Here is a 24,370-nt window from a genome sequence, read left to right on the forward strand (position 1 = left end):
TAACCAACTGAGCCACCCAGGCGCCCCTAGGGATGAATTTGTAATCGGGAAAAGAAAATGAAAATAAAGAAAATAATCCGGGCAATATTTTATTTTATTTTTAAAAAATTTATTTATTTGGGAGAGAGTGTGCATGTGAGTGTGAGTAGGCGGGAGGGGCTGAGGGAGAGAATCTCAAGCAGACTCCCTGATGATGAGCGTGGAGCCCAGCGAGGGTGATGATGAGGAGGAGGAGGAGGATGAGCGTGGAGCCCGGTGTAGGTGATGATGATGATGATGGTGATGATGAACTTGGAGCCTGGTGCGGGGCTCCATCCCAGGACCCATGAGATCATGACCTGAGTGGAAAACCAAGAGTTGGACGCTTAACCAAGTGAGCCACCCAGGTGCTCCAATCCAGGCAATATTTTAAATTTAAATCCATCTTTGAATAGGTAATACATTCACATGGTTGAAAAATCAGAATGATATAAAAGGCAAAATAACTGATTCTGTGCGCCCTGTCTCCTCCCCAAACAGGCAACCATTTTTTGGCAGTTTCTCATGGATACTTCCTGTGTGTGTGTGTATGTGTATATATATATTTAATTGTGGTCCAAAACACCTAACATGAAATTGCCATTGCAACCATTTTCAGGTGCACAGTTCAGTATTGTTAACTATCTTCACATTGCTGTGTTCCAAAGATTTAATAAGGTACAAATACATATGTATATGCTATCTTCTCTGTCTTGCTTTCCTTTCTTTCTTTCTTTCTTTTTTTAACTAATCTCTATACCCATCGTGGGGCTCGAACGCACGGCCCCAAGATCAAGAGTCGCTCACTGTTCCTACTGAGCCAGCCAGGTGCCCCTTCTCTTGCGTCCTGCACCTTGCTGTGTCCACTTGACAATGGACCCTGGAGGTCTTTCCATGGAGAGCGGCGCTTTCCTTCGTCTGGGGGCCTCGTGTTTCGCCGCAAGGACGTAAAGCAGCCTGTTGACCGGCTGTCCAGGGGAAGACCTCGGCTTTCTCCCAGCGCGCCCGCCGCTGTCCGCAGACGCCACAGGGCCTCACCGCGCACGTGCGTCCTCGTGGCGGGTGTGAGCGGACGCAGCGGCGCGACAGACTGCCGGGGGCCGGCAGCGGCCGGGGCACCTGCCTTTGTCATCGTGCCTCATGGCTCCGGGGCCTCTCCCGCTGGCAAGGCGCGACAGCGCCTGGTCCCTGAAGCCCTGTAACAGACTGCATTGTAAACGTCTGGATTTTCGCCAAGCGGATAAATGAGAAATGCCATCTCGATGTAGTTTTAAGTTTCATTTCTCTTATGTGTGAGATTGAGCATCTTTTTAAAAATTTAAGAGCCATTTGCATTTCTTTTCTGTGAAGTGTTTATTTTTTAATTTTTATTTTTAAAAATATTTTATTTATTTATTTGACAGAGACACAGGGAGAGAGGGAACACAAGCAGGGGGAGTGGGAGAGGGAGAAGCAGGCCTCCCGCCGAGAAGGGAGCCCGATGTGAGACTCGATCCCAGGACCCTGGGACCATGACCCGAGCCGAAGGCAGACGTTTAACGGCTGAGCCACCCAGGTGCCCTCTGTGAAATGTTTGTGTTCTTTGGCCGTTTCTTTATTGGGTTGTTGGTCTTTCCAGATAATTATTAACTACAATGGAAATGGAAAAGTGAAGAAATAGAATGGATCATAGCATACAACATGGCTCAATTATGAATAATTGTCACAGTTTCATAACGATTTAATGCTAAATATTGATTTAACCAAAATTTTGGATTCAAATATATTGGGAAGGCAGAGGCTAAGGGTGTGTGTGTTCATGCGCTGAGGCCTAGGGCACAGAGAACTAAATCCTCACCTTCCCTGAGAGGAAGTCAATCTATTTCTCTTGGAAGTCTAAAATTAGAAAAAGAAAAGAAAAGAATAGAAACAGCAGCAGTACCAGCTAAAATAAGATCATTTAGAAATATGAAGGTAAACATCAGAGGACACGACCAGAAGTTTGGAGGGGGGCTGCCTCTGGGAACCGCGGAGGGGTGCAGCAGCAGCTCTCACTGTCCCATTGCAGCTGGGCCGCAGGGGCGCAGGGGTGTCCGAGCAGAGACCGGGTCCAGCCACTCCCACTGACAAAATCCAAAGGCAGAGGGACGAGCAGCGGTGACGCCAGAAAGGAGTTTGTTTTGGTGAGGCCAGCACCAGGAAAACAGTGACTGGTGAGTCAAAGACTGTCTCCAAATCACTGTAATACTTCTAGGTTTATACAAGGAAAATGTGGGGCAAAGGTTGGGGGGTACATGCAGGTGGGCAGGAAAGGTCAAGTCGATCCCTGTTTTGGGGTCAATCACATGGCATCAGGGTAGTCCTTTCTGCGTGAGGGTGGTTCGGGTCCCCATCACGGGACGCTCTGCCCGCTGGGTCTTTCACCTGAGTTAAGAGAGAAGCTGGAAAGAAGAAGGTAGTCAGTGAGAAAGTATAGACTGAGGTCAGAATGAAGGTGGTTGACGTTCTCTCCACCATTCGGCCTTTTAAACTATGTAAGGTATTGCTGTGATAAGATTAATTATATACAGTTAAAAGAGGTGGCATGTACGTGGTCACATAAAGCTCCTGTTTTTCCATAGAGGGATAGTCCAGACAGACTTGGGTGTTTGTGCTAATTTGTTGTGCCAAGAAAGGGTTAAGAGACTGAAGAAGACCCAGCAGGTCTTTTTGTCTTCTTTTTTCTTTTTCCTTTCTTTCTTTTTTACAGTAGGTTCCACATCCAACGTGGGGCTTGAGCTCAGGACCCTGAGGTTAAGAGTAGCGCGCTCCGGAGACTGAGCCAGCCAGGCGCCCCCTGATGGTTTAATCCAGCAGGTCTTTTTGAAAGACAAAGTCCTATTTGGAGGAAGGTCTCTTCTGAAATCATCCGTGGACTCTGATTCTGGCCATATTGGAGAAACAGGGACGACCCTCCCTCTACCCTCTTGCACTAAACAACTGAAAACCCAGACAGACTGTAAGAAGCAGTGATGTTCAGACGTTGGACAAGAGGCGGAGCTGGACAGTGATCCCGGAGAAGGAAGAAATAAATGAAGTGGGCCCTAAAATTGCCCACACTTACTGCTAGAGAGAATTTGCAGGCTGGCTGAGCCCAGGGACCTCCCAGCTGGAGGAGAGGGAGTGGGGGTCCTGGGGGTCAAGGTGGGCAGTGTGCAGCCAGAGCCCTGGAAAGGGGCAAGCTGCCCAGAGAGGGCTCTGGGGGTCTGCAGAGGGACCTCCCCAGGGCCCCAGCCGCTGCTGGGAAGTGCTTGCAAGTAGGGGAAGAACCAGAGGCAAGAAGGGGACAATCTTCAGCTCAGACAGGGCCGGAAATACTTTGTGTTCCCATCAGCCAGAGCGGAAAGACCCCTTTGAAATAGCTGTTTTGGGTGGCTGTAGTCAGTGAAGCGTCTGCCTTGGGCTCAGGTCATGATCCCAGGGTCCTGGGATGGAGTCCCACGTTGGGTTCCCTGCTCAGTGGGGAGCCTGCTTCTCCCTCTGCCCCTCCCCAGCCCTTGTGTTCTCTCTCCCTCTCTCTCTCAGATAAATAAATAAATAAAATCTTAAAAAATAAATAAAATACAGGCGCCTGGGTGGCTCAGCCATTAGGCATCTGCCTTCTGCTCAGGTCATGATCCCAGGGTCCTGGGATTGAGCCCCGCATTGGTCTCTGCAAGAAGCCTGCATCTCCCTCTCCCGCTCCCCCTGCTTGTGTTCCCTCTCTCACTGTGCCTCTCTCTGCCAAATAAATAAATAAAATCTTATAAATAAATAAATAAATAAATAAATAAATAAATAAATAAAATAGCTATTATTGGGGCACCTGTGTGGCTCAGTCTGTTGGGCATCTGCCTTCGGCCCAGGGTCCTGGGATTGAGCCCCGCATCAGGCTTCCCACTCAGTGGAGAGTCTGCTTCTCCCTCTGCCTGCTGCTTCCCCTGCTTGTGCTCTCTCTTATTTTGTCAAATAAATAAATAAATCTTAAAAAAATTAAAAAAAAATAAAATAGCTATTATTAAGTATATTCTATATGTTCAAGAAGATAAAGAAACACATGGGCATGATAAGGATAGATGTGCAACAAGATGAGACCCCAACTGAACTTCTGGAGATGAGCACTACAAGGTCTGAGATGGAAAGTGTACTGGATGGAATTAAAAGCTGATTAGACACTGCAGAGAAAAGATTGGTGAACTTGAAGACTTAGCAATAGAAACTATCTAAAATGAAACACAGGAAAAGCCAAGAACGAGAAGGAGGAGAAAAAGCAGGGAGAGGGGAAGGGAGGAATGGGAGGAGGAAGAGGGAGAAGGAGAAGGAAAAATCAGTGAGCTGTGGAATATCTGTTTGGAGACCCAGAAATATGGGGAGAGGGCTGACAGGAAAATATTTGAAGAAGTAATGGCCCAAAGATTTTCCAATTTTGATGAAAACTATAAACTCATATATCCAAGAAGCCCCACAGATCTTAAGCATGAGAAACATGAAGAAAACCACATGAAGACACATCATAATCTGCCTTAGGCACTGCTGAGCAGCGGTGATAAGGAGAGAATCTTAGGAGGAGCCGGAAGGAAACAACATATTATATAAAGAGGAAAAGGAGAAGCAGACTTCTCATCAGAAACAATGAAAACCCAGGGGTACCTGGCTGGCTCAGCGGATGGAGGCTGAGACCCTTGATCTTGGGGTCGTGAGTTCAAACCCCTCGTTGGGTGTAGAGATTAGTTATCTTTTTCTTTTAAGATTTTATTTATTTAAAAAAAAAAGATTTTATTTATTTATTTGACAGAGAGAGAGCACAAGCAGGGGGAGTGGGAGAAACAGGCTCCCCGCTGAGCAGGGCTGGATGCGGGACTCGATCTCAGGACCCTGGGCCGAAGGCAGATGCCCAACAGTCTGAGCCATCCAGGTGCCCCTAGAGATTAGTTATAAATGAAATCTTTAAAAATAATAAAAATAAAACAAAAACAGCAGAAGCCAGAAGACAGTGGACCAGTGAATTTATAGCACTAAAAGATAAACACTGTCAACGTAGAATTCAGGGGAGATATCTTTCAAAATTGAAGATGAAGTAAAGATTTGTTCAGACATTCAAAATCTGGCCACCAGCAGGTCTGCACTATGAGAAAAAATTTAAGTCCTTCAAGCAGAAGAAAAATGATACCAGATGGAACTCTCCATCTATACAAAGGAACAAAGAGCACCAGAAATGGTAAATATGTGGCTAAATATAAAAGACTTTTTTCTTATCTTAAATAAGTGGCTCAGTTGGTTAAGTGTCTGACTTTTGGTTTCTGCTTAGGTTATGATCTCAGGGTCCTGAGATAGAGACCCCGGTGGGGTTGGGCTCCCTGCTCAGCCTGCCCCAGCTCATGCTCTCTCTCCCTCCCTACTTCCCTCTCTGTCAAATAAATACATAAATCTTAAAAAAAAAAAGAGGGGCCTGGCTGGCTCAGTCAGTGGAGCATGCAACTCTTGTCTTGGGGTGGTGAGTTTGAGCCCCACGTTGGATGTGGAGCCTACTTAAAATAAAATTCTGGGACGCCTGTGTGGCCTCTGGGTCCTGGGATCCAGCCCCGCGTCGGGCTCCCCGCTCAGCAGGGAGCCTGCTTCTCCCTCTCCTTGTGCTGCTCCCCCTGCTTGTTCTATCTCTCTTTCAAATAAATAAATAAACTCTTTAAAATAAAATAAAACAAAATTCTCTTTAAGTGATAGTTGAGGGATTCAAGCAAAAATAACGTGTGTGGACTCATCCGATGTGTAGCAATCCGATGCGGGAAGGCTGGCGGGTGGGAAATAGAAGTAAGGTGCTTATACTAGAAGTTAAAGACGCGTTCTGTAATCCTAGAGGAACCACGACACAAGTTTTTTTTTTTTTTAAGATTTTATTTATTTATTTGAGAGAGAATGAAACAGAGAGCATGAGAGAGGGGAGGGTCAGAGGGAGAAGCAGACTCCCTGCCGAGCAGGGAGCCCTATGCGGGACTCGATCCAGGGACTCCAGGATCATGACCTGAGCCGAAGGCAGCCACTTAACCAACTGAGCCACCCAGGCGCCCACGACACAAGTTTTTAAAGTACAGCTTCATAAGCTAATAAAGGAGAGAAACTGGAGTCGCGGGCATGGCACCCGCAGACAGAGGGCTGGGGCTGGGCTCCCGCAGGGCCTGCAGGTGTTTGGGGCAGAATAAGTAGTCGCCAAGAGCTTCCTCTCCTGCCACCTTCTGGCAGCAAATCCAGCCTATTTTTTTTTTTTTTTAAGATTTTATTTATTTATTTGAGAGAGAGAATGAGACAGAGAGAGAGAGCATGAGAGGGGGGAGGGTCAGAGGGAGAAGCAGGCTCCTTGCTGAGCAGGGAGCCCGATGCGGGACTCGATCCAGGGACTCCAGGATCATGACCTGAGCCGAAGGCAGCCGCTTAACCAACTGAGCCACCCAGGCGCCCTGAATCCAGCCTATTTTTAACCCGTCTCTTAAGTGCTTTTGGCTGAAGCAGAACCTGCCGCTTCGGAGCCCCTGGGCGCCCACAGTCCCCCTGGCTTCCCCGCTCTCCCCAGCCCCGGAGGCCCCGACTGTTCAGACGCCCGCGTTTCCCAGCCGCCCGTGCCGGCGCGCAGGTGAGAGACCTCCAGCGGGCGCGCGCGCGCCCACGCGCACACCCCGCCACGCGCGCCCGCGCACACGCCTTGGGAGTGCTGCCCGCAGGCTGGTCCCGGGCCGCGAGGGCACCGCAGACTCGCGCTCGAGGAGGGTGCGCGCACAAAGGCGCCCTGCGCGGACCGTGTGCTCTGCGGCGAGTGGGCTGCAGTCTTTACGGTGGACGCAGCGGCCTCTGCGCTCCGTGCGCGCGCCCCTCCGCCGGCCTCTCCCCTCCCGGGCCTCTCAGCTCTCCCAAAGCCCTCCCTCACAGCCCTGCCCACAGGCCCAGCCAAGAGGCCCTTCCATTCTGGGTTGCACACCAGGGCTCAGCCTCGTGCCCCAGTGAGCGAAGCAGCCCTCGTGAGTGAAGAATGCGCCCAAGGCCGGTTTTAGGGGCCTTCCTAGGGGTTCACTGAGCGCCCCTTTCCCACAGCCGGACCAGGCCCTCTGAGGCCTGGAAGGGCACCCAAACGGCGGGCCTCAGGACACAGAGGAGGACCATCCTCCATGCCCAGAGCTGGGCCTGCGGGGGGTGTCTGTGCCCAGAGCTGGGCCTGGGGGGGTCTGTGCCCAGAGCGGGCAGTGCTCATGCTCAGATGTGGCCCTTCATGGGATGAGGCAGGTTGTTCTCTCCCTGGGTCTCTCCCCCAGGCTCAGGGTCTGGTGTCTGTGTGTGAACGTGCACCCACGTGTGTAAGCACGTCTGCCATGTGACGACAGGGATCTCTCTGGTCCCAAGCTCGCCTCTCTTTCGTTGCTGTCACCTCCCTCACCAGCATACAATGGGGGTGTGGGGGGCGCTGGAGGTCCCTGGGAGGAGCTGTGGTGGGTGTCTGAGTCTGAGTCTCGCCCTGTGTGTATGTGTGTGTGTGTGTGTACGTGCAAATCCTCAGGGCTCTAGGGGTTGTGTCTGTGTGTAGGTTTCCAGAGGGTGTGAACGCGGCATCACTCGCCCCCACAACCCCACCTCCTCCCTTCCCTGGTCTTCCCCAGACTCCAGATTGGTCCAGCGGGTTTGGCCCGTGCTCTGCCAGACGGTGTGTCTGGCCGGGACTGTCCCCCTTGGACGCCAGCCCTCAAGTGCATCCCGCTGTGCGACGCTGAACGTGCGTGTGGCTCGGGGTGCCCGTGTGTGGGCATCAGTGGGACGCCCCTGTGTGCGCCCCGAGGCCCGAGACGGTGTCCGTGTGGCTGTGAAGCGTGTCCAGCCCGCAGCCTGAGTGTGTGTCCCAGTGCGAAGGGGCGTGTGTCGGGCCGCCGGCTCGCGTGTGGGGGAGGGCACGGCCTCAGCCCAGGGCGGCCCCTTCCACTTCAGCTGTGTAAACAAAGCCCCTGCCTTCCTCTCCGAGGCCCCGCCCCCCTCCCCAGAGCAGTGACTTTGATTGACTGTGTGGGTCCCAAGGTTGTGAAGTATATGAGCGGGTGTGGATTGAAGGGAGCAAAAGTGTGTGTGAGCGTGAGGGTGAGGCCCGAGCGTCCCCTGGCCAACACCAGCCCTCGGGAGCAGCTTGGGGGACCCCAGGCCACTTGAGCCTCGCTCCCTTCCTCCCTTTTATAGCCAGGGTTGGCGACAGTCCTGTAATTACCCCGAGCCAGACGCCTGGGTGAAAGCCAGGAGCTTGGCGCTGACCCTCTGGGGGAGGGGCCAAGCCACAGGAAGCCAGACGTCCCCAGGGCCCCATCCCAGGCCAGTCATGGGTTCGGCCTGAGGTTGTTCTTGCTACGCCCCCTGGCCTGACCCCCGCGCCTCTGTACTGTTCCTGGGCCCGCGCCACACTCCCCAGTCTGTCCAGGGGCTGAGCTACCCAGCCCGTGTGTCCCTACCCCTTCCCGCCAGTGTCCCTCATGCCTAGCTCAGGTCCTTCATCCCCCAGCCCAGCCCATGTCACCTGTCCCAGCCTATTACTGCAGCCCAGCTCAGCCCCTGACCCCAGGTTTGCCACCTGAGCAGAACAGGGAGGGTGAGGGAGACCATGTGAGGCTTTGGGGCTGAGTAGCGCTGGCCGGACAGGAAGGTCCACCCCCAAGGCCTTAGCACCTAAAATGGGAGTGAAGGAGAGAAGGCCAAAGGGGGTAGGAGAAGCCCTGGGATGCAAGGTGGGCCAGGACCTCACCCCTTCTGCCCCAGGCCAGAGCACAAGGGTAGGGCTGAGCCCAGAGCATCCCTCCGTGAAGCTCCCTGTGCCCCTCAGGGGCCAGCACCCACCCTTGCAGGTCCCCAACGCAGGGGACGAGCCCAGCCCGAATGGTGAACGGTCCTGCTCCTCTCCCCTCTCCACAGCTGGGTTAGGGTGACCCAGTGCCCAGGAGCAGGGGGCGTGGCCGCTCAGAGCCTCACTCCCCAAACCCAAATCTGTGTCTGCTCGTGCGTCTTGCTGTGTCCTGAGGAGCCCCTGGGACAACTCTAAATTCGCTCATGTGTGTTGCTATGGCCCGTCTTGAGGTCTTGCTGAGGCAGCCAGAGGGACACAGACAAGAGCCAAGGAGCCCCTGTCAGGGTGGACGAGCTGCCTGCCTGGGGCCCACACGGCCTTGGGGCTGCAGCTTTGGGGTGGAGACAGCACAGCCTCTCCTGGGCAGACGGTAAGGGGTAAGGGCAGCCCGGGTGCCCAGGATGGCAGAGAGAGGAGGTGACTCAGCCTGCTTCCCTCCCCCCTCCCGCTGCGGTCCTGTTGTCTTTGCCGCCACCCCCCCACACCCCTGAATGTCTCGCTCAGTCCCAGATTCCATATTCTGTTCTGTGCTGTCCTATCCTGCCCTGCTCTGTCTGATCCCTCAGCAGGTGTTGAGTCTGGACTGTGGGTCCCCTTCCATCCCACCTGCCCCCTCAGGCCCTGTCCCTGGTGTCACCTCACCATTGCCTTGGCCAGGACACCCTGGGCCGGGCCGACTTTGATGCCACTAAGCAGGGGCCCTGTGCCAGGCAGGCTCAGGGTCACCGGTGTCTATCCATCCACGTGTTGACCCCTCCCTCCCCCTTACAGGCTCTGGGAACTAGAAGCTTGTCTGAGGGGAGTTCTGCACAGGACCCCCTGGCTGAAGCCCCAGCTACAGGGGAAATGGTCCTTTCTCTTTAGCCACTGCTTGGGGTGGTTTAAGAGGTTTCAAGTATCAGCCTTGGATCCCTGGGAAGTTGTCAGTCTCTCCTGGGGCCTGGCAGCATGGTGGAGGGGTGGAGGGGACGGGAGCTCAGGACACCCGAGTCCCAGTGCCTCTCTGCCTTGTCACCTGTCTGCATAGGCTGAGTCACTCGCCCTTCTGAGCTTTAGTTTTCCTGTCCTGTCCTTACTTATTTAAGTAATCTCTACACCCAACGTGGGGCTCAAACTCACGATCCTGAGATCAAGAGTTGCACGCTCCTCTGACTGAGCCAGACAGGCGCCCCTAGTTTTCCTGCCCTTAAGATGTGGGGTTCAGACTGGTACACCCAATCCGGATTGGAGGTCCTTTGATGTCTTTCTCTGTGGACTCCACGTGACTTTGGAGGAGTCTGGGGGAGAGGGGGCGGAAGGCGGTGGTAGGGGTTCCAATGGGCAGAGCGTGGCGACAGACCCACTCCGAATGCCAGCCTTGCCAGGCCCTGTCCCGTGTGCCAGGCCTCTGTGACCCTAATCCAGGGACGTGGCCTTTTAGACCCTCAGCCTTCCCATCTGTGCTTTGGGGATAGTGAGGCTTCCAGGGGCACGGTACTCCCAGCGCACGGAAAACACTGGGTGCCGTGCTGGGCTTGTAGTAGGTGCTCAGTAAGTGGAAGCTGGCTTGCTTGCTCTAGTTCCTGCCCCCAGGGCTTGGCCCTCCGTCTGGCTGGCTGGATTTTTTTTTTTTTTTTTTAAGATTTTATTTATTGGGCACTGGGGTGGCTCAGTTGGTTAAGCATCTGCCTTTGGCTTGGGTCATGATCCTGGGGTTCTGGGGTGGAGTCCAGCAGGGCTCTCTGCTCAGCGGGGAGCCTGCTTCTCCTGCTCCCTATGCTGCTCCCCCTGCTTGTGCGCTCGCTCGCTCTCTCTCTCTGTCAAATAAATAAATAAAATCTTTACCAAAAAAAGATTTTATTTATTTGTGGGGGGAGAACATGAGCCTGGGGGAGGGGCAGAAGGAGAGGAGAAGCAAGCTCTCCGCTGAGCAGGGAGCCCTCCTGGACTCCACCCCAGGACCCCACGACCATGACCCCAGCCGAAGGCAGACGTCTAACCGGCTGAGCCACCTGGCGCCGCTGGGTTGCTGGACTGTGAGCCTACCAAGCGCCCCCTCACAGCATGCCCTCCCCTGTCCCGTGTGGCCCTGGGATGTGAGGGGCCTGCAGCTTAGGCCCACTGCTGTGACCCCTTCCAGGCCTTTCCTGCTCTCCCCAGTTGGGTACCAACTGTGTGTGCCTCCCCCTCCCAGCAGCCTCTTCCCTGTGTCTCCAGGCATGAGGGTACGTTTCCCTCCATGTTCCCACAGCCCCCTGGCATTTAACTGTGGAACACTTGGTTACACTGTCCTACCCGTGTGTGGGTGTTACTGATTCCTTTTCACCTGTCAACGCATGCTAACATGAGCTTCTGTGAGGGCAGAGACTGTGTCTTGGCATCCCCCGTACCCAGGCCAGAGCCTGGCACTCAGCAGGTGCTCAGGAAGTGTCGATGGAATCCTCGAATGATTGCAATGGATGAGCCTATCTTTTCAGTCTTGTCTCTGGGTGAGGAGCCTCAGACTGGTGCCCCGGCTGCCCTGGCTCTTTCCCCACTGCCTCCCACCCCATGTCTCCCTGTCTGCCACGGTCCAGCGGAAATTCCATTTCCCCTATTTTCTGAGTACAGAGCGGGAAGAAGACCCAGTCCCTGCCGCTGGGGAGGGGCTCATTCTCAGGATGCGGCTGGCAGGAGCCACAGGGGCGAGGAGGGGCCCTCAGCCAGGACCCAGTCTGCGCACACAGAGAACCGGGGTGGGAGGGAGTCCCAAAGCTGCACAGCTTGGCAGTAAGGACCCCCTCCCTGGCAGGTTTTGGCTCCTGTCATCACCTCCCCTCCCCCACAGCACCACGGGTACAAGCCTGACCTCAGCCAGCCTGGTGGGGCCACGTGGCCCTTCCCCCTCCTCTTCTCTCCCGACAGATGCAGGGTGCTGGAGTTATGTGGGACCCCAGCGCCAGTGCACTCTCAGCCCTTGGGCCATAATGGTTTAAATGAATAAAATCACAAAGGATTATAAAGGAAACCAATTATATGGAAACACAGTTATCAAAACATTTACATTTTTTGGTGTAGGAATATATATGCTTCTTTATTAACACATTAAAAACAAGAACGGTATAACAACTCCGGTCCTTTCAAAGTGGTGATGAGAACAAATGGTGTTTTGAGAGAGCTTCAAAAACTGTAATGCAGCCTGAAAGCATCTGTGATTTCTGTTGGTTACAAAAACCCAGGCCCTCTGCAAACTATTTTGGCTTGTTGCCCAAGTACATAAGAGAATGTTTAATTTCAGTTACAGGTGAGTGAAAACAAAGATGTGATTTTTTTCCCTATCTAGGTTCACAACCCCCCTGCAACCCAGAGACCCCAATCAAGACCCGATTGCAGAGTGGAACAGGAAGGAAGGAGAAACCGTCCTGCGCTGGATGCTTCCTCTACCATTCCATCCTTACCCGGCCCGGAGAGACAGGTAGCCCGACTCAAGCTTCTGAGGAGAAACGTGAGCCTCGCAGAGGGTGAATGATTTGCCCAAAGGCAGCCAGGCCCAGCTCCAAGGCCCTGTGGCTCTCACCACACAGAGCTGCCTCCTCAAGGGAGACTGAGCCACAGAAGGTGCTCAGTTGACCCTCTGGCCCCAGAGTCGGCCCCCTGCCTGTGACATGTGGGTTTTAACCAGCATCCAGAAGGATTATGGCCCCTGAAATCACACACACTTAGTTATTTTTATCTCCAGTTTATTTTTTTAGACTAAGAGCAGAGTATGAAAGTCACAGCCAAAGCACTTGAAAAAGGCCCGGGAGGATGGGTGGGGCCACAGAGGGTGGGCAGGGCAAGGTCATGGGATTTGGGTCCCGGCTCAGGGCTGGAGGGGAGGGGGCATTGTTGTCTCACGGTCTCCAAAAGTGTCTGTGCGTTGCATAGGTCTTGTCTTCACAGAAGACACAAGAGGGGCCAGGGGGTCCCCCAGTGGGGGGGCCTAGCCTGGTGGGGAAGGGGTCTGAAGCTGGAAAGGGACATCAAGGAAGGTCAGGGAGTTAAGGAGGGGGAGAAAGTCTGTCCGTCTGTACATTATATATAGAGATATAGAGTCTGTACATGCCTGCTGGCACCCCAGTGCCCATCCCTTGTCACCCTTGTCCACTGCCCGCCCCCCCAGGGGTGTCTACTTGTAAACTTGGATTCAATCCAAACCGCAATCCTGGGAGCGGGAGTGGGAGGAGGAGGACGTGCTTATTGCTGTAAACAGGGGAGGGGGGGCCGTGGGCCACCCCCTCGCCCATCTAGTCCCCTCCCTGTGTTCTGCCCCTAGAAGAGAATGAGGGGGATGCCTCCCATGCTTGGATCTGCTCTCTCTGGGGCATATTTGTCTCCGGTGGTGACAACAGGGGAGGGTACCGGGGTCAGAGAAAGGTACCAGAGCCACAGGCCACCCGGGACCCGTGGCTGTCCCTGTGTCTGGTCCACTACAGTGCCCCACGAGGGGAGAGAGGGGGCAAAGGGCATGGGCACAGATGTATGGTGCAGACCCCGCTTCCAGCCACCGGAGCAGGGGTCCAGGCCCCACAGCTAGGCTTCTCTCGGAGAGACCAAAGTCTCCCCGCCCTTTCCCAGCCCCATGTCTCCCCGCCAAGGGAGCGGGTAGAGCTAGGAGGCCAAGAGCGTCGCGAGGAAGAAGGCGATGCCCACTGCCAGGGGCAGGCGTTCCCGCTTGGGGCTGGTCCCGCTGATGCTCTTCTCAAGCTTGGGCACCTGGGGATTCTCTCTCTCAAAGTCCTCTGTGGGCAGACGAACAGACAGCCTGGTGAGGGCGGGGCTGCGCGCGCGGGCGGGGCACGCGGCAGCGACAGCAGCAGTGCAGCCGGGACGTGAGCACCCACGGGGGCGGGGTGGGGTGGGGAGGAGGGGTCCGTGCCCCCGTAAGGCATGCAAGGTGAGCAGGCACCGGGGAGGGGGCTGCGGTTCCAGCAGTGGCCACCAGAGGGCGCTGCGCAGACTCACCCAGCACGTTGATCTTCACATGGGGGCCCATGGTGAACTGGGGGAGGGTGGGGGCCGGCTTCTCCCCGGAGTGCGATGCTGCGGGCCGGGGTGCGGGTGGGAGAGAGGAGGGGAGAGTCAGGGCCAGGATCCCCCCACCGCTACAGCTGGGGAGCGAGTCCCCGCTCCTGGGCCCCCCCCCGCCCCCGGGAGCCAGGGGAGCCCCGAAGCGGGGAGCCGAGGACGCGGTCGCGGCTGGGCGCCGACGGCACTCACTGGGGGCGCAGCAGACGAACACCTTCATCCTCAGACACTTCCAGTGCGGGCTGTGGGTGGGCGTGGCTGGGGACGAGACGGGGCCTGAGCTGCGTTCTCGCGCGTCACGCCCCTCCGCGCCGCCCCCTGCCCCGGGGACCCGGCTTCCCGGCTCCCCCGCCCCGGCCCCGGGTCACCGCGGCTCCGCCGTCAGCCCGAGAAGCCCCTTTGGTCCCAGCCCTCAAGAAACCCCGAGCCCTGAGGTCTCAGTTCCGGAACGCTCCTCGCGGGAGCGGTGACCCTGCGACCCAAACTTCGGACTGTCACTAAACCTCTCTCAGACTCAGACGCCGTCCGAGCCGAAGCCCTAAGGCCGCCAGGCCCCACGTGGCATCCCGGGCTGTCGAGCCCAGCGACGCGGACCACGTGGCCGCCACGTGGGCCCGCCCCAGCCCCTGCGGACCCCACCCCTGGCCGGCACTCTGACCCTCGCTTTTAGGCTCACCCCCACACCCCCCCCATCACTGGCCCTGCGGACCCCATCCCCTGGCTCTCACTCACTTTCCCCGGCCCCGCCCCCCACCCCGGGCCGTCTCTCAGATACGTTCCCTAGCTCCGCCCCCGGGGCCCCACCCCCTGGCCGTCTCCCAGGTACGCTCTTTAGGCCCCGCCCCGGCCCCTCGGGGCCCCGCCCCTGTCACTCACCCCGCCCGGCCCCGCCCGGCCCCGCCCCCCGGCCGTCACTCACAGATGTAGTAGTACTCGTGGCCGGCGTGGAACTCGTAGCCCAGCGAGAAGGCGCTGTAGCGCTGGAACTTCTCCGAGAACTTGATGGGGCTGTGCGGGGCGTGCGGGCGGTTGCACTCCCAGCGCTTGAAGCCTTGGCTGGCGTTGCAGGTGCGGTAGCCGGCGCGGCTCACCATGTACAGCACGTACTGCTCCGCCCCGCCCCCGGGGCCCGGCCCCGCCCCGGGGCCCACCCCCGAGCTGTTGTAGTGGGGGCAGTAAATATCCAGATAATCGTTCACGTTCACCTGCACCGTGTAGCCCTCTCGCCGCAGGCTGCGGGGGAGAGGAAGCGGGTCAGAGAGAAGAAACCCCACGCCAGCCCTCTTCCCACGTCGCCGCTCCGCAGACCTTCCCTAGGGTCTTCGGAGCTGCCTCTTTTCTCGGTCCCTGTCCCTGTCCCCAGGGCCCTAGTGCCACCAGTCCCACGCTCGCCCTCCACGCCCACGCCTTGTGCGGTCCTTCTCCTGGCGGCCACCAGAGGGCAGCAAAGGCGCAGGGAAGCCCGGCCTCCCTCCGAAGGCGAAGAGGCGGGGGAGAAGGGAACGTACGCTCTGGTTACCACAGAAACGGCGCAGGCCCCAGCGACTCCCAGACCCAGGCCCGGATTTCCTCCGTCCATCCCCCACAATTCCCCACCGGGAGGAGTGGTAGGGGATGGAAGGGGAGGGGGAGAGTGGGAGGGAGCCCTTCCCAGAGATGCGCACCCTGCATCCCCTCCCCCGGCATGCTTTCCTGCTGCTGCCAGTCCACCCCAAGGCCAGTCAGCCAGGACCTGAGCTCACGGACGCACGTCTGGAGGCTTCGTGCATGTGCACGCACAAGTTCCGTGGCGCACACACAAATATGTCCACCGTCCACTCAGGCGGCATGCCAGGATGGGCTGACCCCAGCCGTCTCGAGCTCTCTCCCTGCCCCCTCCACCCCCGTGACCCGCCCCCCAGACACACACCCACACACACACCCACACACCCAGGCACATGCCCTCTCTGCACTATTACTGGCAATGAAGGTCCCCGATAACGTGAGACAACAAATCGGGAAGCTAAGGGGCTCAACACCAAAGCTCCACGGGGTATCATGCCAACCAGCCAAAACTTCCATCTCTATACATCCTCCTCCTCAACCTGGCACCACTGCCCCCTTAATGGCGCGAGGCAGAGTAGTGGGCATAGTGCCCAGACAAGATGGCTGTGCCTCGTACTTCCTCGGTCCTTGTAGGGCACACAGAAGCGGGCGCTGGGTCCCTTGTAATCCCCACCTGCCTTGCCAGTCGTCATCAAAGTGTTGGTCTTAATGCCCTCGATGGTGGTGCGGAGTGGTGCGGGGATGGGAAAAACATCTGAATGGAGAAAGAAACTCAGAGAAGTAGGAAAGAGTTTCCCCCAATTTCTTTAGGGTAGGAATGCACACGTCCTGGCAGGGAGAGAACATGGTGGACACAGAAGGCCTGGGGTACTTAGCAGCATGTCAAACCACTGGGGTCCCTAGTCCCTGGGAACTCCCTGGAGGGAGGGACTGGCTCCCCATGTCACCAAGCACCTCCCAGTGCCACAAATAGTAATTAGATCCATTAGGGAAACATGCTTGGAGGCCTCTGAATTGGGTGGAGCCTTGAGGGTCCCTCCCCACCTTAGCCTACTTGCCTGGCCTGGCCTGTACCGCCCCCTCCCCAAGCACTCCCTTCCAAGCACAGCAGTAGGCAGAGGTGAGAGCTGGTGCCTGGGCACCTCAGTGGGAATGGGCACAGCCTTCTTGAGTCATCAGGAATGCCACCAGTCCCACTTGGTTCCCACGGGAGTGATGGGTCACTTAGGCCCCTCCCTGGCCCTGGCACTCAGGTGGGCAGGAGTCTCGGCCTGGGGCACTGGGAGCAGGAAAACAGGTTAGACCAAGCCTGGCTCCTGGCGCCACCTGGGTTTGCCTCTCCATCCCCAAGTGGCTTGCCTCTCGATCCCCAACTTCCAAGTCTACTGTTCCTTCCCCACAGGCTTTGAGGAGGGGGCCACCAGGGCTAGGGGGCCAGGCCTAAAGCCACTGCACAGCCACCCTGGGGCCTCCGTCCTTGAGCCTCACCTAGGTTTCCAGCCCTGCTCTGAAGTGGCCTCTTGCTGGGGCACTGCCCAGATTCCCCTACAACACAGCCCATTCCAGCAAGCAGTAAGCCATGGCCAGAGCTATTGGGACAGGTGACCTCAGTTTCCTCAACAGGGCGGGGCCTAGCCTTACAGAAAGGCAGCTGGGTGAGCACCTGGAAGAGAAGCCATCTTTTACCTCTCCCTGGGCTGGGTGGCAGGAAGAGCCCCTGAAATGCCCCCCAAGCTGGGCATGTGGGAGGCACAGCGGCTTGTATCTGGTGGGCAGGGGGCTGGGTGCCAGAGTCCCCAGTCTAAAGTCCCGGGAGACCTGAGTGAGGTGTCTGCTTGGCTTGGGCGCTGCAATTGAATCTGTCATCCTCCCCGCCCTGGCAGAGGAGAGGAAGGTGCCACTAGGCCCAGCAAAGCTCCACAGCTGACTCCTCCTCTAGGGCCCCAGCTCCCCATCCCTGGGGGGGAGGGGGGGACCCGGGGGCCTGGGGTGTGCCTGCCCCTTCAAACAGGTCTCTATTCTTCCTCCCTTCATCCCGTACTGGCCTCCACCTCTCTCGCAGAAAGGCCAGTGTTCACACACCCCACCTGGAGGGGTGTCCCCTCACCCCGTTATTTCGTCTCTCCCGGCTCTCACCGCCTCCGGGGCGCATTCCGACCCTTCTCTGTCACTCCTTCAGTGCCCCGCCTGCTCGAGCCTGCTGGGGTGGGCGGCGGGAGAGCAGGGAAGGAGCAAACCTCTCCCCGCGGGGCAATTAGGGGCAGGTAAACAGGGTGTCTAACAAGACCAGGGAGTAGAGAAGGCATCCCAAGGGGCGCTGAACTTGTTTAATCCCTGCCCCCACCCCTAGAAGCCGGGATGCAGAGCTAAAGAAGTGGAGGAGGGATGGCAAGACACCGACCCGGGCTCTCCTCCCCTCTAGCGCGCGGCCCCGAGGCGGCGCGCCGCTCGCTCCAGCAAGCGAGGCTGGACCACGTGCGCGCGGCGTGGGGTCCGCGCGCCCGGCTGGGGTGGGTGGGTGGCGGGAACGTTCGCGGGGCGGCGCGTGCACGCTGACACCCCCGCACCCCTCGGGGCGCTCTCGGCGCCCCGCCCCGCCGGGTCTCGCCATCCCCGGCCCGAGGCCGGGCTTCTCCGGCCGGCGTCGGGTGGGGGAGAGGCAGCGCGCCCCACATCCCCGCCCCCCTCCCTGCGACAGCGGCGGGCGGCGGCGAAGGTTTATTGATCTGCAGCGGCGGCGAAGAGCGAGAGACCCGCCGAAAGCGAGACACACAAACGGAGTGAGAGGAGACGCGCGCAGCGAGAGGGGAGACTAACAGACCCGGGTCCCCGAGAGGGGACAGGGCGAGACACAGCGAAAGAGAGGGGCCCAGAATCGGAGAGAAAGAGGACCAGGATGGGAACGGAGGGAGGCTTGGAGAAAGGGAGAGACGTGGGGGCCGATCGAGGAGGCCCCCAGACAGCAGAGACTGAGACGACTCTCAGTGGCGGGCAAGGGGGTACGGGGCAGAGGCTCGGGGGCAGGGAGAATACGAGCAGAGGGAAAGACCAACAGGGACGTAGTACAGCCTCAATAAATATTTGTTGAATGAACGTGTGAATGAAAGAGAGATCAGCAACAGAAACATTTCAGGGAGAGAGAGGTAGGGAGACGGCTAGAGAAAGATGTTCCCCAGGCTTCTTGAGTTAGGGGCGAATAACAACGCCTTGATCCGTTCTGTAAAGCAAGGAAGCGCGGGGCCAGGGAGCATACATGTGGCCATCAGCCGGTCCTCGCACCCCCACCCCAAATTCAATTCCGGGCTCAGGGGACCCCTCGACCTCACATTCTCCTTTTTCCCTCCAGTATAGTACCCTCCATCCCTAGTTTCTGGGCCAGGTTGGGAACTGGTCTCTCCAATTACAGCGGATTAAACGGAGGGCCTGAGTGGGTGGACGAGGGGCGAGATCACGACCGCTGTGCAGGGCACTGCCCCCAGGACTGTCAAAGGAGGCCTCTGCACGTGTCCTACAGCACCCTCCCACGTGACCCCAGGAGGCGGGGTCGCAAGACCCTCTCCACGTGACCCCAAGGGGCAGAGACCCTCAGCACGTGACGGGGGGTGGGAGCCCGGCGCCCAGCTCACGTGACCGGGGGGAGGGGGCGCGGGAGCCCGTGGCTCGGCCCGGCCCCGCCCCCAGCTCCCTGGCCCTCTCCACTCCCGGCTCCGGAGCACGTCGCTCTCACGATTTATGGGGCCGCGGCTGCCGCAGTGAGGGAGCCGGGGAGCCCGGGCGCAGCGGCAACAAAGGCCGAGGAAGCGAGGCGGGGGCGGCGGCGTCCTCCCAGCCGGGTGCGCGCCCCCTCCCACCTCTGCCGGTCCAGACTTGCGGGGGAGCGGGGAAGACTGAAAGGAGGCTCCCGGAACCGGGCTCCCCCACCCTCTCCCAGGGCTTTCACCTGAGCCCAGGTGTATGCGGGGGAGGGGAACCTGATCAACAACATTCCCCCCCACACCCGGCCGTTCCCGCATACCCCTGGCTCCGGCTTACCCTAAGAACGCGGGGGTGCCCCGAGGATGGTGGGAACCCGGGGCCCCTCACCTGCGTACTCTCCACTCCCCGCCAGACTCTAGTGGGGCGGGGGGAGGCGGACGTGTGAGTCTGGGGGAGGGGGACGAGCTAGATAGAACGGGGAGTCAGCCTCCAGCACCCCCCGGAGTTCTTCGAGTCCCGCTCCAGGGGGGAGGGGCCTCATCCCCACCCCCGAGGTTTCCATGGGAAGCGAGAGGGGGGCGTCGTTGGCTCATCCCCACCCCCAGTCTGACACTCCGGGCGCGAGCAGGGAGAGAGGGGGAGGCGCGGAGCCCCAAACAACAAAGAGCGGAGCGGCGAGCGGCAGCCCCTCCCCCGGGAGGTTGGGGGTCGCGGCCGCCCGGCCCTCCCGGTCCCCTCCCCTGGGGCCTCGCCAGTTGCTCCCGAGTCGCCCCCCGGGGTGGGGAGCCCGAGGCGGTGCCGCCGCCGCCGCCTAGGCAGGTGTGACAGTGACCCCCGCGTCCCTAGGGATGCCCCCAACACACAGACACACACGGAGGCACGGCGGGAAGAAGACAAGGGCAGGGAGGACTGAGCAGATTGGGGACCTGGCCCCGCAGCCGGCACCCAGCCGCCGCGCCACACACCCCGGGAAACCACACGGCCGCCCTGACACCCGCCCAGACCGCGGCGGCGCCGGCAGCCACCCCAGCCCAGACGCGGCCGGCCACGCGGACAGCGACCGCAGCCCCCTCCCCGCCCCGCCGCCCGCTCCCACCCCAGACGATCGCCGACGCAGACACACAAATCACACACTCAGACACACACGCACACTGACAGCCGCGCACGCCTGCTCACACTTGGAGCCACACGCCGTCCCCAGGCCGGGCGTGTGTGTGCGTGTGTGACATGCCGACATCTGCGGGCCTCTCTCTCTTTCACCGGTACCCCACGTTTCCATCCCCACCGAGCAGCACCTCCAGGACCCCCGCCTCGGCGACCCAGCCCAGCTCACCCCCGCCTGGCTTTTCCCCACAACCAGGGCAACCCATTCGGCTTCGTTCTGAGGAGGTGCTGGGCCGGACTCCCTGCCTCAGCTCTGGACCCCACTTTTGAAAGCAGGAGTCCTAGACAGAACCCCTCGAAAGCCTCACCGCTGAAAACAGGTCATCCCTGCCCCCCCCCCCCCGTGCGACGGCCCAGCATGGCTGAAGGGGGCGAAGATGGGGAATGTGCGATGGGGGCACGCTATTCCAGCGGCGGGTGCGGAGAGAAGAAAGGTGGGGTGCCGTGTCCCCGAGCAGCCTCCTCCGCACGGCCCAAGTCCTCGACCCTAGACCTCAACAGCCTCTTTCAGACGCCCCCCCGCGAGTTTCGCAGACGCCCACGGAGTGTGTCCCCCTCTCCCTCGTTCCCAGCCCCCGGCCGTGCCTCCCAGGACCCCCACCCCGGGGCCCCCGGGACTTCCCGGGCCCACCGGCTCCCCCTCTCGCAGACGCGGGACGCACTGGGCTCCCTGGGCCCCCGACTCACTGCTGGTTGGAGCTGTTCCAGTACACCGCATGCCGGTTTCCCAGCGCCCCCCCGGGCCCCTGGGCCAGCAGCGGCAGCAGCGGCACGGGCACGAGCAGCAGCAGCAGCAGCAGCGGAGCCGCGGCCATACCCGGAGCCGCCGCCGCCGCCGCCCCCCGACTGAGCCCCGCGCGCCCGGCTTCTCGCCTCCCAGCTCCCTGCCGCCGCCGCCGCCGCCGCAGCCGCCGCCGCCGCCGCCGCCGCCGGCCCCTAGGCCTTAGGCCACGCCCCCAGCCCTTCCCTCCGCCCTCCGGGCGCGCCCCCGAAGCCCCGCCCCGGGCGCGCTCCCGCCTGGCCCCGCCCCGCTCGGCCCGGAGCGCGCGGCACTCGGGAGGTGGGGACCGTGCTGTCCCCTCGGGAACAACCGGCGCGCGCCTCCTCTCTCCCTCCTAGGTTTACTTTTTGCTTCCGCGGGTCCCGGGCCTTCTGCCGCCCAGTCTCGAGTTCCCTGGAGAAGGATTAGGGAGGCCCAGACCGGGGTCTCGACCTCCTGTGAGCACATCCATCCCTGGGATGGGGTGAGGAGGATTTGAAAAGGAGCTGGGGGTCCAGGACCGCTTCATAGTAGAACTAGACAACCCCCCCCTTCCTTCTGAGCAGTCTGTCCTCCGCTCCCTCCATGGTCCTCTTCCCGTGTGAATAAGGGGGCCGGGGGCTGCAGGGTGGAGAAGCCTCAGTGCGCACCAAGGACCTGACCGCTCCTGACCCAAAGCCCCACCAGAGGAGCATGAGGCTTGTTTTTCTTGGAGGCGAGGGAGAGGAGCTCGCCCTGAGAATGTCCATACTGGGTGTGCAGGAGAGTCAGCTAGAGAACCTACAGAGGATCCCTCACTCACGCTCAAGCAGGGCCCGTCCAGTGCAGCCAGCGGGGTCCCCCAGCTTGGTCGCTGCTGGGCGCACTGACGGGAAGGCAGGTCCTGGGCTCCAGCTCTCACCGACATTGTCCCCACAGTGACGCCCAAGCACAGACCTGGCACACACACATTCATGAGAGCAGACGCAGGGAACAGAGAGACGCAGCACTGGACACAGACATTTACACACACAGGTGCCCCTGGCCAACACATACAGGGAGTGGCGCTGAGACAACCAGAGATGTGTAGACACACAGAGACATGGGAGCACACCCCAGACCATGCACACACAGGGACTCACACACAGACCCACATGCACCATGACACCACAGTTCCCTGTTCTCCTCTGGTTCCTTCTTTGCCCAGGAAGTAGAAGTTGAGGGAAAGGGTCTAGGATCCAGACCTAGGGGGTGCCCAGCTCTCATCTCTTCTCTCTTGGAGAGGCTCAGACTAAGAGTGACCAGGTCTCAGGTCAGGTTCTGACAATCCACACCAATGACCTGTGCCCGGGGAGGCTGGTGTGATGCTCTTCTCTCCTTTACTTCAGGAGAGAGGACATGCAGGCACCCTCCATCTGCTGATCCTTGGCAGGACAGGGGTCCTCAGGTGCTGCGGTGGGGGGTGTGGGGATGGTGCCATTCAGCATGGGCCTCCTGCCTAGCTGCTGCTGGGCTAGAACAGACTCTGTCCTCCCTCACTTCCCTCCACCGCGGGAGATCTCTCCCTTCTCAGGAGCCAGAAGATAAATTAGGCCCCTTGGGGGGGGGGAATGGGGGACTTTGCAAACAGCTCTCTCTTCCCCTAGACTCCTCACCCCCCAGGGAGATTTGTGTCACCCAAGTGATGCTAACCTACCTACTCCAGGTGCCTCAATCCCAACCTCCTCCTCCGCCCCCCACACTCCCTGCTATGCAAAGGGAGGCTTCTCTCTGTAGGGCCCACAGTTGGCAGAGGGGCTGCCCATTTACATGTGGATGGGAGCTTGCTGATTTGGTCTAGGAGTTCAGATTTCATTTTAGAAGCCTTAAATCCCTTTTTGTAGAATCTGGGTCCCACTTATGGATGTGAGTCTTTTCCTGCAGGACTCAGATACTCCTGTTTAGAAACTAGCGCCACCAGACCCAGTCCCTATAACTGAGCCCTTTCTCTAGGATTTAAGCAGCTCTATCAGGTTTTTAAGTTCTGAGACACTCTCTATAGAGCCTAGGCTTCTGTCTATGGGATCTGGTGTTCTATCTGGTGTGTTTTAGGATAAGCACCCTCTATGCAGACGCAGTCTTTAGGGTGCATCTCTTTGCAAGTAGTGCCTTTGTGCACAAACAAACACGCTCTTTCCTTCAGCAGGAGGTGGCCCTATGTGTCTCTCCAAGTTGGTCAGGGAGTTTGAGCTGATGGCACCCTTTACTAGCTCTGTGGGTGACTCCTTGGTGCCTTGCACAAACTGTAAACTAAGTGGCAGTCTTGACATGGGATATGGACCTCCAATCCAGCTGTGATGCACCCGCCTGCCCCTAGGCCTCCAGTCAGGGGCTCTTGGCCTCTCTGGAGATTGGGTCTCTGTGTAGAAGATTGCGGTCACCGTCTATACACCTGGGATCTGATTTGAAGCCGAGGCCTCTTTTTGTAGCATCTGGGTCATCAGTGGGCTCTAGGTCTCTGTTTATAACCGTCACTCAAATTTTTCCCAACTGTGACCCACAGTAAGATGTATATTTTATTTTATTTTTTTAAGATTTATTTATTCATTTTAGAGAGAGTGAGAGCAAGCGCGAGCAGGGGAGGTGCAAAGGGAGAGGGGGAGAGAGAATCACTAGCAGACTCCCCGCTGAGTGGGGAGCCCGATGCAGGGCTTGATCCCACAACCCTGAGATCATGACCTGAGCTGAAAGCAAGAGTCAGACGCAGGGCGCCTGGGTGGCTCCGTCAGTGAAGCATCTTCAGCTCAGGTCATGATCCCAGGGTCCTGGAACTGAGTCCCACATCAGGTTCCCAGCTCAGCAGGGAGCCTGCTTCTGCTGCTCCCCGCTTCTTGTGCTTTCTCTCTGTCAAATAAATAAATAAATAAAATAAAGTAAAATAAGAGTTGGACGCTTAACCGGCTGAGCCACCCAGGCGCTCCAAATGTATATTTCACAATACAGCACACGTGTGCACATGTGAGCATGCACACACACAGAACAGTAAGTGTCATGAAACAATAGTTAGCCTTACTACAGAGGATGCACTCTGATATTTTTCTCCTCTTCTAGTTTTATTTATTTATTTTTAAAGATATTATTTATTTATTTATTTATTTTTAAAGATTTTATTTATTTATCTGACAGAGACACAGCGAGAGAAGGAACACAAGCAGAGGGGTGGGGGAGGGAGAAGCAGGCTTCCTGCCGAGCAGGGAGCCCAACGCGGGGCTTGATCCCAGGACCCTGGGATCAGCTTAACGACTGAGCCACCCAGGCGCCCAAGATATTATTTATTTATTTGACAG

General features: G+C 58.3%; 1 protein-coding gene across 2 annotated transcripts; it reads right to left on the reverse strand.

The window, feature by feature from the left end:
• Positions 1-12,556: 12,556 nt before the first annotated feature.
• EFNA3 (ephrin A3) lies at positions 12,557-21,172 on the reverse strand. Of its 2 annotated transcripts, XM_081825514.1 has the most exons (5): positions 20,993-21,168; positions 14,820-15,133; positions 14,093-14,158; positions 13,838-13,915; positions 12,557-13,614 (listed from the first exon to the last, which is right to left on the reverse strand). In XM_081825514.1, exons 1-5 carry the CDS (start codon positions 21,118-21,120, stop codon positions 13,484-13,486), a joined length of 717 nt encoding a protein of 238 aa, XP_081681640.1. In that variant the 5' UTR covers positions 21,121-21,168; the 3' UTR covers positions 12,557-13,483. The 2 variants fall into 2 exon arrangements, with proteins under 2 accessions (XP_081681640.1, XP_081681641.1); XM_081825515.1 differs by lacking the exon at positions 13,838-13,915 and having other exon boundaries at positions 20,993-21,172.
• Positions 21,173-24,370: the final 3,198 nt, after the last annotated feature.

This window comes from Leptonychotes weddellii, chromosome 6 (genome assembly GCF_054177405.1).
Source record: "Leptonychotes weddellii isolate Sample4059 chromosome 6, ASM5417740v2, whole genome shotgun sequence".
NCBI classification, from domain to species: Eukaryota; Metazoa; Chordata; class Mammalia; order Carnivora; family Phocidae; genus Leptonychotes; species Leptonychotes weddellii.

Coding starts and splice junctions, on each gene's coding strand:
- EFNA3 (XM_081825514.1), bottom strand. CDS start 21,120: ATGGCCGCGGCTCCGCTGCTGCTGCTGCTGCTGCTCGTGCCCGTGCCG. Junction 15,134..20,992: donor TGGAACAGCTCCAACCAGCA/GTGAGTCGGGGG, acceptor TCTCCCCCGCAG/CCTGCGGCGAGAGGGCTACA. Junction 13,916..14,092: donor GTTCGTCTGCTGCGCCCCCA/GTGAGTGCCGTC, acceptor CCCGGCCCGCAG/CATCGCACTCCGGGGAGAAG.